We start from the raw sequence: 15328 nt of genomic DNA on the forward strand, positions 1-15328 counted from the left end.
CGCTGTAGCTCAAGTGGTAGAGCGCTCGCCTTGAGCTGAAGAGCTGAGGGACAGTGCCCAGGCCCAGAGTTCAAGCCCCATGACTGACAAAAAAAAAAAATAGTGTTTTAAATACTTCTCATCAAGGTAAGAAAAACCTCCTAGCACATTAATATGAGAGATAATTTGCTAGGCACAATGGCACGTATCTATATGTAATCCCAGCTAAATGGGAGGCAGAGATGGGAGGATCACAGTTTCAAGCCAGCTTGGGCAATGCTAGTGAGACTATTTCAAAAAAATAAGCTGGGTTGAGCTGGGAATGTGGCAGAGTGCTTGCCTAGCATGCATGAAGCCCTGGATTCTATTCCTTAGTACCACATACATAGAAAGAGCCAGAAGTTGTGCTCAAGTGATAGAATGCTAGCCTTGAGCAAAAGAAGCTTAGAGACAGTGCCCCAGCCCTGAGTTCAAGTCCCAGGACTGGCAAAAAAAAAAAGCTGGGTGGGGCACTGGTGGCTCATACCTGTAACTCTAGGTACTCAGGAGTCTGAGATCTAATGATTGTGGTTCAAAGCAAGGTTGGGCAAAAAGCCCATGAGACTCATCTCCAATTAATCAACACAAAGCCTGATGTGGAAGGACGGCTCAAGTGGTAGAGCTCCAGCAACAAGAGAAAAAGCCAAGCAAGAACATGGAGCCCTGAGTTCAAGGCCCAGTACCAGTATAAAATCAAAAAGCAAGTTGGGTGTGGTCTTTTGCACCTGCAATCCCAGATAAGATGGGAAGCAGGAGGATAAGAAAGAGAAAAAAAGCTGGGTGTTGGTGGCTCATGCCTGTAATCCTAGCTACTCAGGAGGCTGAGATCTGAAGATCATGGTTCAAAGCTAGCCCAGGCAGGAAAAGTCCGTGAGACTCATCTACAAGTAACCACCAGAAAAATGGAAATGGTGGTGTGGCTCAAAGTGGTAGAGCGTTAACCTTGAGCAAAAGAGCTCAGGGATAGTGCCCAAACCCAAATTCAAGATCCACAACCACCATCACTACCACCACCACCAACAGAGAAAGAGAGAGAGAGAGAGGGGGGAGAAGAAAGAGGGGAGAAGAAAGAAAGAGAGAAGACAGAGAGAAGAGGAGAGAGAGAGGTATTAGACTCATCCATTTCTAGAAAGTGACCTGCTTATTTATGTTTAGTGTTCTAAGCAGTTTTTCTTTTGTATTATAAAATTCTATGAACCCAAGCTCCCATAAATACATAGATGTAAAAAGCAAAACTTTTACTGCTGCTAACTACGGTAATTACCAAGAAGTGAGATAAATTCTAAGAAGAGACCTATGAAATGTTTTTAAGGTCCTGTAAGTGAAAAAATTTTAAAAATGTCTTCTTATTGGGAGGTCATATTGATTGTGCCATTTCACAGCTTGCTTGTTTCATATATAAAATATAATTATGCAGTTTTATAATAAAATTTAAAAATACATAAAATCTTTTTGTTTATCAATCTTTTACTAATCAGAAGAATTAAATTTGACAGGATGTTGAAATGGTCTTTTTAGTTCATGTATATGAACTAAGTTTTACACAACTTCCCATAATCAATCCTTCTTTCTTTCCTTTCTTTTGTTTTAGTCGTAGGGCTTGCACTCTGGGCCTGGGCACTGTCCCTGAGCTCTTCAGCTCAAGGTGAGCACTCTACCACTTGAGCCACAGTGTGCCACTTCTGGTTTTCTGGTGGTTAACTGGAGATAAGAGACTCACGGACTTTCCTGCCTGGACTGGCTTCAAACTGTGATTCTCAGATCTCAGCCTCCTGAGTAGCTAGGATTACTGACATAATTAATTCTTTATATCTATATATGAAAGCTTACTGTTCACTGTAGCAAACTTGTTATTTGCACTAAAAATATATGAGGTTTTGTCTTGACTCTGTTCACCCTTTAAAAAAATCTATCAATTAGATCAAATTTGGAAGCTTCTCCCTTGTTATGAGATAAAGAATCAAGTGGAGAGTGGAGAACTAAGCAATGCCAGGCTCCCCTTCCTCCTTTGCTTGTTCCTATCTGTCACTGCTTTAAAGCACTCAATGAACTGGCATGTTGCCTTTGAGGATGAATCAGTGAATAGGGCCACCTGCAATAAACAACTGACTTGTGCTAGAACTGCCAAAAAGCGAAATCACCTTTTGGATACCCAGGGAGTGATGATAAAGGAAGTACTTTTATATTATCATTTAAAATGTTTGTAAAAATTGATTTTGAACTTGGGCGCTAGTGGCTCACACTTGTAATCCTAGCTACTCAGGAAGCTGAGATCTGAGTATCTTGGTTTGAAGCCAGGATGGGCATTTAAGTTTGTGTGATTCTTATCTGAAATTAACCACCAGAAAGTCTGAGGTAGGGGCTGTGGCTCAAGTGGTAGAGCTCAGGGACAGTGTCCAGGCCCTGAGTTCAAGCCCCAGGACTAGCACAAAACAAAACAAAAAAAGAAAGATAATTTCTATGTTAATGGTGCATTAATTTCAGAAGGCAGGACTTCTCATTTGCACATCTGTGAAAATATACCCAGTCAAGTGCAATTTTATTTTATTTTATTATTTATTTATTTATTTTTGGTCCGGTAGTGGGGCCTGAACTCTGGGTCTGGGTGCTGTCCCTTAGCTCTTCAGCTCAAGGCTAGCGCTCTACCACTTGAGCCACAACGCCACTTCCAGCTTTTTTCTTTTTTGCTTATGTGTTGCTGAGGAATCGAACCCAGGGCCTCATGCATGCAAGGCAAGTGCTCTACCACCGAGCCACCTTCTCAGTTCAAGTGCAATTTTAAAAAGAACTTTACTGATTTGTGGCAGTGATTTTTTTCTGTTTGTAATGAAAAATAGAGACCAAATCCACCAAAATTAAAAATGGATTAGAGTGACCAACCAACCATGTGGGCCTCTTTGGCTCTGCCCAGAAATCATCTATTGTACCTGCTCCAATCTGGCAGAATAATAGGTCATTGCCAGCATGATATAAGCAAACCACTCTCACGGTGATTAATGTCACGGATTCCCCTAATACAAAAGACTAACTCTTCTTGTTATAAAGTACTCATGGTATTTCTCAGCTTACAAGATTTTTATAAAAAACACACAATATTTCTGATTTTTTGTTTACTAAAGTGCAAAAAGGACAATAATCTTCCCCTCTTCAAACTGTAAAAAGCATAGATTCTTCAGGAACACACTTCCATGTTTCAGGTACCCAGCATTAGATAGTATATTATATTAGAAGTCAGCTCTATCTCTCCCCAGGAGGGTCTTGCTGTATAGCCCAGGCTGGCCTTAATTTTTTTTTTGGGGGGGGGGATATGTGCCATGGGCCTTTAACTCAGTGCCTGGGTGCTGTCCCTGAGCATTTTCATTCAAGATAAATATGGTACCACTTCCAGTTTTGGAGGTGGTTAATAAGAGATAAGTGTCTCACAGACTTTCCAGCCAGGCTGGAAAGTGCGATCCTCAGATCTCAGCCTCCTGAGTAGCTAGGGCCTCATGCATACAAGGCAAGCACTCTACCACTGAGCCACCTTCCCAGACCAAATACAGGAGTTTTAACACTTAAAATCCCAAACAGTTACAGTATTGATTTCTGACATGAAAGTAACTTGGTAACTTATCCTTGGACAGTTAGAGAATAATAGCCTAAAGGTATGAAACTGTTGTGGGAATTTACAAATAACTTTCCACTTGTAGGGCTGGCCAGACATACAGAGCCTCTTACTACCCCTCCATATAAGCTCACAAAGTCATGATGGTCCCTTCTAAGCCAGTTGTTAAGCCTCAAAGTCTGGATGCAGCAAGTATTCTAAAATTACTATTACCATCTTGGGACTACATCCAGCCCTTTCCCCAACTCTAGACCCCTCTCTAAAATAGGTTCCAGATTTCTTGTTCCTGGTTGGCATTTCTTTGCAGAGTGGCCCTAATTTGTGCATCTCTCCTAAACTGTCTCAGATGCTCCTTAGATTCTTTCTGGTGCACAGCAAATAATACCACCATGAGGCTCTGGGCTCATGCCTGTAATCCTAGCTACTCAGGAAGCTGAGATCTGAGGATCATGGTTCAAGGCCAGCCTGGGTAAGAAAGTCTGTGAAACCCCTATCTCCCAATAACCACCAAAAGGCCAGAAGTGGAGCTGTGTAGTAGAGTGCTAGTATAGGAAAAAAAAAAGCTGGATGCCAGTGACATACCTATAATCCTAGCTACTTAGGAGGCTAGGAGGCTGAGATTTGAGGATTGTGGTTTGAAGCCACCTGGGCAGAAAAGTTCCCAAGAGACTCATCTCCAATTAATCACCCCAAACAGAGTTTTGGATTAATATGTACTACTCTACAGCACTAGTGTTAAAACATCTGTCCTTAGGGCAAGGAATGTGGCTTAATGGTAGAGTGCGTGCCTAGCATGCATGAAGCTCTGGGTTTGATTCCTCTGCACCACATAAACAGAAAAAGCCAGAATAGCACTGTGGCTCAAGTGGTAGAGTGCTAGCCTTGAGCAAAAGAAGCTCAGAGACAGTGCCCAGGACATGAGTTCAAGGCCCAGGACTGGCAAAAAACAAACAAACAAACAAATACAACAAAAACTGCAAGTGGCACTGTGGCTCAAAGTAGTAGAGTAGCCTTGAGCAAAAGAGCTCAGGGACAGCACACAGTCCCTGAGTTCAAGCCCCACATAAGATAATTATGTATCATATTCTATAGCCTCAAAGACCTTGAGTATTTGGGAAAGTAAGGGGCTACAAGAACAGAGGGTAAGTAGATTTTCCCATAGGCATTCATGTCCTTCCCTTTCATGCTTGTATGTATGTATACGTGTGTGTGTGTGTGTGTGTGTGTGTGTGTGTGTGTGTGCAGGTACTGCAGCTTGTATTCAAGTCTTGTGCTCTTGCTTAGCTTTTTCACTCAAAGCTGGTGCTCTCCACTTTTGACTTTTTGCTAGTTAATTGGAGATAGGAGTTTCAAGGTTTTTTCCATGGGCTGGCTTCAAGCCAGATCCTCAAATCTCAGCCTCCTGAATAGCTAAGACTACAGTCGTGGGCCACCAGGGCCCAGTTGTTTAACACTTTAGTATACCACTAAGTATGCTTCTTTTCAAACAAGTTCCTTCCTGCTTAGGAGATGATTCTCAGAGAAGAAAAAAATTGGTGGCTTCATTTCTATAGCCAGGAGTGAGATAACTAAGTGGACCATGCTTGTAATGTATATAGTATACCAGTAAATAAAATAAACCTCTTATTCCCCATCACCAGCTTTCTTCTCACTCTCTAGCAGGTTGAAGTAAGAGGCACTACTTCCAACAATGCTTTTTACCCTCTGTATTTGACCTGCAGACTGTAGCTTACTCTTGGGAGGCTTATGAGGCATATGGCATTCCTCCTACCCAGAAACATGACCTGCCAACAACAGCTGAACCCTCAGATCAGTGTCAATAGTGTTGGTATACTCACAGAATCTGCCATCCTAATAGTAACTCACTGTTTCTCCCTAGTCCTGCTGGTATCAGGAACTCGGCCAGGATCCTAGCTCTTCCCCAAATGGAACTACTCAAGGCCAGTGCATAATCTGAGAGGATGAAGTAGCATACCTTCTCAGCTCTGGGCCTTTGCACATGCTGTATACCTTTTGCCTAGAATATGCTGATACTCATAGCCTGGCTAACTCTTTCTCATCCTTCAGGACTCAGCTTAATTGACCCTATTTCCAAAATGCCTTTCCTGAGCGGAGGGACACTCCCTATATGCTCTTACAGCACCATGTAATTTTGCCATATTCAACAACACACTGTATTCATTTCCTTTTCCTCTCTCCCCTATCTTCCCCTTTCCTTTTCAAGGTAGATTCTTGCTATGTAGTCCAGGCTGGTCTAGAACTTGTGATTCCTTTACTTCCATCTTTCAGAATGCTGAGACTACATGTGGAATAAACCTGTAAGATAAATGCCCAGTCCGCTTAGGATTGGGCCTAATCTTTCAATGTGGTGAAGACAGAACTTCTGTCTTTTCACTCTTTGGTACCTAATATCTAGTAAGTTCTTAAAAAGTATTTTATGGGCCGGGCACTGGTGGCTCATACTTGTAGTCCTAGCTACTCAGGAAGCTGAGATCTGAGGGTCGCAGTTCAAAGCCAGCCCAGACAGGAAAGTCCGTGAGACTCTTATCTCCAATTAACCACCAGAAACCAGAAGTGGCACACTGTGGCTCAAGTGGTAGAGTGTTGCCTTGAGCTGACGAACTGAGGGACAGTGTCCAGGCCTAGAATTCAAGCCCCATGACTAACCTCCCACCCCAGCCCCCGCCCAAAAAAAAAGTATCTGATGGGTGTTCATTTAATAATTACTGATTCAATAACTTTCTGTATTAGACAGTATACTAAGCACCTGGAACTCAGCAGTGAACAAACCTAGGCATAATCTTCTTCCTAAATATGGTCTAAGTATTAATTACCTATTGCACAAATAAGCATGTATGTTATAACTGTGTCAGCTTATGCCTGCTATGATCCCTCATAGCAGTAATTATTGAACTAAGAAGGAAGGGTGGGAAGTTAAGGAAGAGAAGAAGGTTGGGAGGGGGAAAAGTGCTCCCTGTAATAGCTCCACATATGCAAATAGGCCTAGAGATGAGGACAGCATGTCTGAGTTGCTGAGGGAGGTAAGATGACTCAGGGTGGGGGAGTGGGAGGGCATGACAGGTCAGATTACCCAGGACCTTGGTAGGCCGTGTTGAGGCTGTTAGACTTTAATCCAAGTTAAATGGAAAAATCACTGATGGGGTTTTAAATGGGGAGAACAGCAATACTAGAAACAGTGGGTGAAATAAAATCAGCAGCTTTTGGGGGTTGGGTTTGATGTGAAGATAAAAGAGAAAAGTGTCAGGGTGGACTTGTCTGGATAGATGGTAGTACATTGATAGAGGACCTGACATTGGAGGGAAAAGATAACAAGGCTTGTTTCAGACACACTGAATTTGAGATCCTGTCAGGATTGGGCATATAGTTGTCTAAAATTTCTAGAAATCTACCTTTCTAAATCATATGTGAAAGACTATAACTAGAGAAGGGGGAGGAGAGCATGAGTGAGATCAGTTAGGGGCAAGTGGTAATGGTGGTGACTCAGAGTTGAAATCTGAGAAACATCAACATCTACAGAAAATGAACAGTCAAAGATAGCAGAAAATGACTGATAGTTCATGGTCACAGAAGCCAAGAGAAGAGTTAACTCAAAAAAGGAGACAGCAGTCAAGAGAGAAGAAAAAAATCTAGTAATTTTCTTTTTTTTGGTTATTGTAGGGCTTGAACTCAGAGCCTGGGTGCTGTACCTGAGCTATTTTGCTCAAGGTTAGCACTTTGAGCCACAGCTCCATTTCTGTTTTTTTAGTGGTTGATTAGAGATAAAGAGTCTTATGGGGACTTTTCTATCAAGAGCTGGCTTTGGATCATGATCCTCAGATCTGAGCCTCCTGAGTAGCTAGGATTACAGGCATGAGCCACCAGTGTTGGCTTTAATGTTTCTTTCTTTTTTTTTTTTTTTGGTCAGTTGTGTAACTTAAACTTGGGCCTGGGCGCTGTCCCTCATCTCTTCAGCTCGAGGCTAGTGCTCTACCACTTGAGCCACAAGGCCCACTTCTGGCTCTTTCTGTTTATGTGGTGCTGAGGAATTGAACCCAGGGCCTCATACATGCAAGGCAAGCACTCTACCACTAAGCCACCTTCCCAGCCCCCTTTAATGTTTCTTAATGTCAGGAAAAAGAGGAATAGAGGCATAAGTTGAGGCATTAGCCTTAGACTTGAGGAGGGGCAGCTTATAGTAGCAACAAAGAAAGCTATTAGTAACTTTTAAGTCTTGGTAGTAAGAAATAGAGAGAGTTCTATTTTCTCTGTGAATATGTCAGTGCCTTTATCAAAGGCGAGTGGAAAAAGTAGGAGTTAAAAGTTTAAAAAGAGTACACGAAAGTCAGGTGGGCACCGGTGGCTCACGCCTGTAATCCTAGCTACTCAGGAGGCTGAGATCTAAGGATCCAAGTTTGAAGCCAGCCCAGGGAGAAAAGTCCACTCTTATCGCCAATAAAACTACTCAAGAAAAAAAAAAAAGCTGGAAGTGGCTCTGTGGCAAACATGGTAGAGCACTAGCCTTGCATACAAAGATGCTCAGGGACAGTGCCCAGGTCCTGAGTTCAAGTCCCCAGACTTGCAAAAAAAAAAAAAAAAGAATACAGGAAGCTGGTTGGCTCAGTTGAAGTGGTTGAGATCTGAGATCACAGTTTGAAGCTGGATTGGGCAAGAAAGACTACAGGACTTACCTTCATTTAACCACCCCCAAACTGGAAGTGAAGCTATAGCTCAAATGGTAGAGCTTGAGCTCAGGGGCAGAGCCCAAGCCCTAATTTCAAGCTCCTGGACAGGTACATACACACAAAAATAAGTGAATAAAATAGAGTACAGACACTAAGTATGATGGTGAACATCTGTAATCCTAGCACATGGGAGGCTGAGGCAGGAGGATCACAAATTTAGGGCCATTATGAATAATATAACAAGACTCCATCCTCTCAAAAACAGGAAAAAAAAAGAATAGAGGTTAGGAAAAAATCCTTTTCACAGGAAAAGATAGCTGAGCTATATCAGGATCTATGTGAAGTAGGTGATCATGAACTCAGACTGATCAAGCTGCTATGTTACTATGTTCTTTTCAGCAGTGTTCATTGCCCTTCTGAACAAAGAAAGCATATAGTTAAATGAACTGACAAATAAATGAAAAACCCAATAAATAGCAAAAAATCAAGTAACCAGCCAAGCTTAAGGAATAGAGCAAACATGAAGAACAAAGTGCTCTGCTGCTCCATTTGACCTGCAAATAGTAGCTACATCCCACTGCTAACCTTTAGAAGAGCTGGAGGCTGAAGCAGGTCGAGAGGATCGTTTACGATGTCCATTTTCCACACTTTCAGAAGCCACAGTTGGCTCTTCTGTTCGGGAGTTTCTTCGGCTTGGGGTTTTAGATTTTTCAACTATCTCTTTTGGCTCACTGCTGAAAAAAAGGAAACAAAGTTTCTAAGGAGCCAAGGGAGTCAAATCACATAAAAAAGTACTATTTATATTTTTAAATTTACTTTATTTCAAAGGTGATATACGGAGGGAGGAATTATAATTACATGAGCCAGGTAATAAGTACATTTCCTTTTGTACACTGACTTCCCTTCACTCACTTTCTCCCTGTCCCTCCCGTCTCCACCCACAAGTTCTATAGTTCACTTTCTTTTTTTTTTTTTCTTTTTGCTTATGTGGTGCTGAGGAGTTGAACCCAGGGCCTCTGGCATGCAAGGCAAGCGCTCTACCACTGAGCCACCTTCCCAGCCCTATAGTTCACTTTCATTAGTGTCTAGTGAACTCTACCTGCTCTACTTTTTCACCCTTTTTTTTTCTGTAAAAAAGTGCTTTTTAGATAGAATTTCATTAATGAAGTAGGAGATTAAAGCCGGGCACTGGTGGCTCACACTTTTAATCTAAATTCTAAATAAAGCATAATGCTGAAGAGTTTACTGGAAAACAGGAATATAAAGAAGTTCCAACAATTTCCATTAAAAAATTGCCACTGACCCCCCCCCCCAAATTGCCACTGATTTTCCTGAGGTAATCATTTTCCTTTCAAAAAATTAAAAAAAGCTGGGTGCCGGTGGTTCATACCTATTATCCTAGCTACTCAGGAGACTGAGATCTGAGGATCCTGGTTCAAAGTCAGCAGGGCAGAAAAGTCTATGAAACTCTTATCTCCAATTAATCTCTAGAAAACCATAGGTGGTGCTGTGGCTCAAAGTGGGAGAGAACTATCCTTGAGCACAAAAGCTCAGGGACCGTGCCCAGGCCTTGAATTCAAGCCCTATGACTGACAAAAACAAAATTTCCTAAAAATTGGATGTTCTAATTTTTAAAAAGAATAATGAAAAAGCTATTTAAGATGTGCAAAGGGCCAGGTGCTTGTGGCTCAGAGGCTGAGATCTGAGGATCACAGTTCAAAGCCAGCCTGGGCAGGAAAGTCCATGAGACTCTTATCTCCAATAAACCACAAGAAAACTGGAAGTGGTGCTGTAGCTCAGGCCATAGAGTGCTCACCTTGATCTGAAGAGCTGAAGGACAGCGCTCAGGCCTAGGGTTCAAGCCCCACAACCCACAAAAAAAAAAAAAAAAAAAGCGCGAAGGGCTGGGAATGTGGCTTAGCAGTAGAGTGCTTGCCTAGTATACATAAAGCCCTGGGTTCTATTCCTCAGTACCACATAACCAGAAAAAACCAGAAGTGGCACTGTGTCTCAGGTGGTGGCATGCTAGCCTTGAACATAGAGAGGCTCAAGGACAGTGCCAAAACCAGCAAAAAAAAAAGTGTGAAGATTGCTACTAATTCAAAATAGTATCTAGAATTATGAATATATGTTATCATTTACTACGAGCCTAGGACAATTAGTTATAAGTCATTTTATGGGAATATATTTATAATATTCAGTGATCCTTTCTCCTTCCCTCCCTCCCTTTTCCTTTTCATTCTTTCCTTCCCTTCTCCCTCCCCCCCCTCTTTTCTTTCTCTTCTGCTGGTACTGAGGCTTAAACTCAGGGGTATTATGTTTGTTCAGCTTGCTCATGGGCTGGCACTTGAGCCATGCCTCCAGCCCAGCTTTTCCTGGTAAACTGGAGATAGATTTTTTTTTTTTTTTTTGTCTATCATGGGGCTTGAACTCTAGGCTTAGGCGCTGTCCCTGAACTCTTTAGCTCAAGGCTAGTGCTCTACTGCTTGAGCCACACCACAACTTCCAGTTTTCTAGTGGTTTATTGGAGGTAAGAGTTTCACAGGCTTTCCTGCCTGGGTGGGCTTTGAACCGAGATCCTTGGATCTCAGCCTCCTGAGTAGCTAGGATTACAGGTGTGAGCCACCGGCTGAATATAGATTCTTTAGTACTTCTCTGCCCATGTTGGCTTTGAGCTCAGGGCCTTCTACTTACTAGGCAGGGCAGGCACTCTATTACATAAGCCTCACTTCCAGCCTTTTTTTCTTTCTTTCTTTTTTAAGTAGCGTTTTGTGTTTTTGTCTAGGTCTAGCTTCAGATTGAGATCTTCCTAGGCAAGCGCTCTAAATGAGAGCTATATCCTCAGTCCTTCCCCAATCCTGGAGATATTTTTGACTGTCATGATTTGGAGGGGTGTTGTTGACATTTTTATTATTTTTTATTTTTTGGTCAGTTGTGGGGTTGAATTCTGGGCCTGGGCGCTGTCCCTCAGCTCTTCAGCTCAAGGCTAGTGTTCTATCACTTGAGCCACAGTGCCACTTCTGGTTTGATGGTGGTTTATTGGAGATAAGTCTCACAGATTTTCCTGCTTTGGCTGTCTCTGAACTGTGATCCTCAGATTTCAGCCTCCTGAGTAGTTAGGATTACAGGCGTGAGCCTGGTAGACTTTTTCTTTCTTTTCTTTTTTTGTGGTCATGGGCCTGAACTCTGGGCCTGGGCACTATCTCTCAGCTTTTCAGCTCAAGGATAGTGCTCTACTACTTGAGCCACAGCACCACTTCCAGATTTTTCTGCTTATGTGGTGCTGAGGAATCGAACACAGGGCCTCATGCATGCAAGGCAAGCACTCTACCGCTGAGCCACCTTCCCAGCCCCGAGACTTCTTCTTTTTAATGGTACTGAGGCTTGAAGTCAAGACCTCTTGCCTGCTAGCCAGGTGCTCTATCACTTAAGACACCCTCTTCCACCAAAGCCTTTCTAGTTTTTATTTTTCTAGTAGTTTCTGGTTTTTTGCTCATGTGGATCTGGACCACCAAATGAAGGATCTGATCTTCTATTTTTCTATTTATGATTGCTGCATAGCTGGGAAGACGGAAGTGCATTATCATATCCAGCTTTTTACTGGTAGAGATGAGGGTCTCATGAACTTTTTGCCTGGGCTGGCCTCAAACTGTGATTCTTCCAATCCTCGCCACCAAAGTAGCTAGGATTATAGGTATGACACCATATCAGCTGTTACTGTTATCTTTTTTTTTTTTTGGTTGCTCATGGGGCTTGAACTCTGGCCCTGGGCGCTATCCTTCAGCTCTTCAGCGCAAGGCTAGTGCTCTACCACTTGAGCCACAGCACCACCTCCAGCCTTTTCTGTTATGTGGTGCTGAGCAATTGAACCCAGGGCCTCATGCATATGAGGCAAGTACTCTACCACTGAGCCACCTTCCCAGCCCATCTCTCTCTCTTTTTTTTTTAACTGGCATCTTTTGAGTAGAGGCCAGGTATGCTGCTAAACATCCTATAATGAATGAGACAGCCCCTCACAACAAAGAATCTGATTAAGAGTTAATAAAGCTTAGTGAGGTTGGGCACCAATAACTCATGCCTATATCCTAGCTACTTAGGAGGCTGAGATCTGAGGATCATAGTTCAAAGCCAACCCAGGCAGGAAAGTCCTTGAGACTCTTATCTCCAGTCAAGCACCAGAAAAAGTAGAGCTATGGCTCAGTGTTAAAGCACTAGCCTTGAGCACAAGAGCTCAGGAACAGTGCCAGGCCCAGAGTTCAAACCCCGCAGCCAAAAATAAATAAATAAAAAAGGTGAGTAAGGTTAAGAAACTACAGTGCAATCCTTTGCTTTGGGAAAAATTCCATTTCTAAACAAATAAATCTATCTTTTTATAGAGTTCTAATCACACACAGGAATTTCATAATGTTTTGTTTACACATGCCAGGAGCTGTTGGCTCATGCCGGTAATCCTAGCTACTCAGGAGGCTGAGATCTGAGAATCTCAGTTTAAAGCCAGCCAGGGCAGGAAACTCCATGAGATTCTTTTTTTTTTTTTGGGTCCGGTCATGGGGCCTGAACTCTTGAACTCTGGCCTGGGTGCTGTCCCTCAGCTCTTCAGCTCAAGGCTAGTGCTCTACCACTTGCGCCACAGTGCCACTTCCGGCTTTTTTCTTATGTGGGCTGAGGAATCGAACCCAGGGCCTGGAGCATGCAAGGCAAGTGCTCTACCACTGAACCACCTTCCCAGCCCTCCGTGAGATTCTTATCTCCAATTAACCACCAGAAAACTGAAATAGCACTGTGGTTTAAGTGGTAGAGCACCAGCCTTGCGTTGAAGAGCTGAGGGACAGCACCCAGGCCCAGAGTTCAAGCTCCATGACTGACAGGAAAAAAAAAAAGAAGACATGAGCCCAGCACGGGTGGCTCATGCCTATAATCCTAGTTACTCAGGAGGCTGAGATCTGAGGATTATGGTTTGAAGCCAGCCTAGGCAGAAAAGTTTTGAGACTCTCTTCTCCAATAAACTACCCAGGGAAATAAAAAGCCAGAGGTGGCACTGTGGCTCAAGTGGTAGAGTGCTAACCTTGAGTACAAAGAGGCTCATGGACAGCACACAGGCCGGGTTCAAGCCTCATGACCAGCAAAAAAAAAAAAAAAAAAAACACATGAAAATGCCTAAGAGCAACAGATTACAGGGCTGGGAAGTGTGGCTCAAATGGCAGCTTAAGATGCCAAGTTAAAACTCCAGTACTACCAAAAAGAGAAAAAAGAAGAAGAAAAAAAAGCCAGTACTACAAGTTCATGCTTATAATCCTAGTTACCAAAAAGACTGAGATATGAGGATCGTGGTTCAAAGGAAAGTCCATAGGCCTTTTATCTCCAATTAACTAGCAAAAAGCCCAAAGTAGAACTGTGGCTCAAGTGGTAGAGTACTAGCCTGAGCACAAAAGCTCAGGTACAGTGTTTAGGTCCTGAGTTCAAGCCCTAGCATCAGCATAAAAAGCAAGAAGAAAAAAAACCCAATCATAAGTAAGTTATGAAATATCCATATTCAGTCATAAAATGTAATGTTATAGAAGAAACTTTATTAAAATTTTTTTTTGTATGTGCCAGTACTGGGAGTTTTAACTCAGGGCCTGTTACTTTCTCAGCTTTTTTGCTCCTATCTCTTTTCTCACTACTACTTAAGCCTCTAGTTCTGGCTTTTTTTGCTTGCCTTTTTTTTTTCCTGGTTAAAATGAGTCTCACAGACTTTCCTGGCCAGGCTGGCTGTGAACTTTGATCCATAAGACCACAGCCTCCTGAGTAGCTAGGAATATAGGTGTGATCTACCAGTGCCTGGCTTGGAAAGTTATTTTATAATATAAACTGTTCATGATCCAGTATTAGGTGAGAAAAAGTTATTAACATTATGAATAGTATGATCTAATTTTCATCATAATATATAGCAATATATGCATGTTACCACATGGAAAAGAATGTCACATTTACCACAGTATCTCTATCTGTATGCATCTTAGTCTAGGAAGAACTCTGGAAGGGGATAAACTAAAATATATTCAGTAAATATTGCTGAAATGTAGGAGAATATATTTCTTTGATAAACTTCAATGAACTTTGCTTTGATAAACCTTTTTATTAGTTTCATGGTTCAAAACTTGTATATTAAAGTCATCAGAAAAAAAAAGCTGATTAATGTAGGCCAAGTGGTAGAGTGCTTGCCCAACATACTCAAGTCCCTTGGTTCAATCTCCAATGTCATAAGCAAAACAGGACAAAAGAAAAAATAATGCAAGAAAACAAAAGTGATCAAAGATTTCCCTTTCTGGGAAGTATCCCATGCTTCACTACCCAATGGAGTTATATCTTCTGACTTTTGAGTTTCAGTGCATATATGGTATTCTAGAACACCTATCAGACTGTACAGCATGTTCTATTTTAATGCCTCTAACCTTCCACTGAATTTTGAGCTCCTTAGAAACATAAATCATGGTTTGAATATGAAGCCACTGTTCATTCCTGCTAGAAGATCCTTTGCAAGTAGCCATATGGAATTATAGAATTGAGCCACACTATTCACTACATGAGCAGTTTAATGCTTTATGTGAAACAGCTACCCCATACCCAATCACAGCCAAGCAAGTCAAAGAGAGGCCAGACCAGAGCAACAGAAGAATTACAAATCAAGGGGATTAGCACCTCCTTTTAGGGGCTGTAAGGATGCTTTTCTGGCTGGGATCCCAGACAATGATCAAAGATTCTGAGGAAGAAAGAATCCTACTAAAGGGCCTCTTTTTTTTTTTTCCTGACAAAACAAAGCTACATGTTTATACTATCAATGCTCACACAGCTCTGGAAACAGATACCTATAAGGTATTTTTATTTTTAGTAGCTCCTTTCTCTAGACAAATATTTGATATTTATTTGAGAAATGAATAAATTCCAACATCAGATCAATTCAAATAAAAACAGAGAGGCAGAGTGTTACTGTAAGAATAGCAATGAATTTGGAATAAGATGACCAGGAGTCAAATCAGAGATG

The 15328-nt window shown here is 42.0% G+C and overlaps 1 protein-coding gene across 8 annotated transcripts in view; it reads right to left on the reverse strand.

The window, feature by feature from the left end:
* Window positions 1-15328, reverse strand: part of Ncoa6 (nuclear receptor coactivator 6) — a 75252-nt gene that overhangs the window by 3314 nt on the left and 56610 nt on the right. For 4 of the 8 annotated variants that reach the window (XM_013010950.1, XM_013010949.1, XM_013010952.1 and 1 more), the window contains one exon: window positions 8890-9038. In XM_013010950.1, the coding sequence (XP_012866404.1) occupies window positions 8890-9038 (149 nt within the window). Of the gene's footprint in view, window positions 1-8889; window positions 9039-15328 lie in introns of those variants that run through there. The other 4 variants (XM_013010953.1, XM_013010951.1, XR_001174834.1 and 1 more) reach the window with 3 other exon arrangements.

The sequence above is a fragment of the Dipodomys ordii genome, unplaced genomic scaffold, assembly GCF_000151885.1.
Source record: "Dipodomys ordii isolate 6190 unplaced genomic scaffold, Dord_2.0 Scaffold13, whole genome shotgun sequence".
Taxonomy (NCBI): domain Eukaryota; kingdom Metazoa; phylum Chordata; class Mammalia; order Rodentia; family Heteromyidae; genus Dipodomys; species Dipodomys ordii.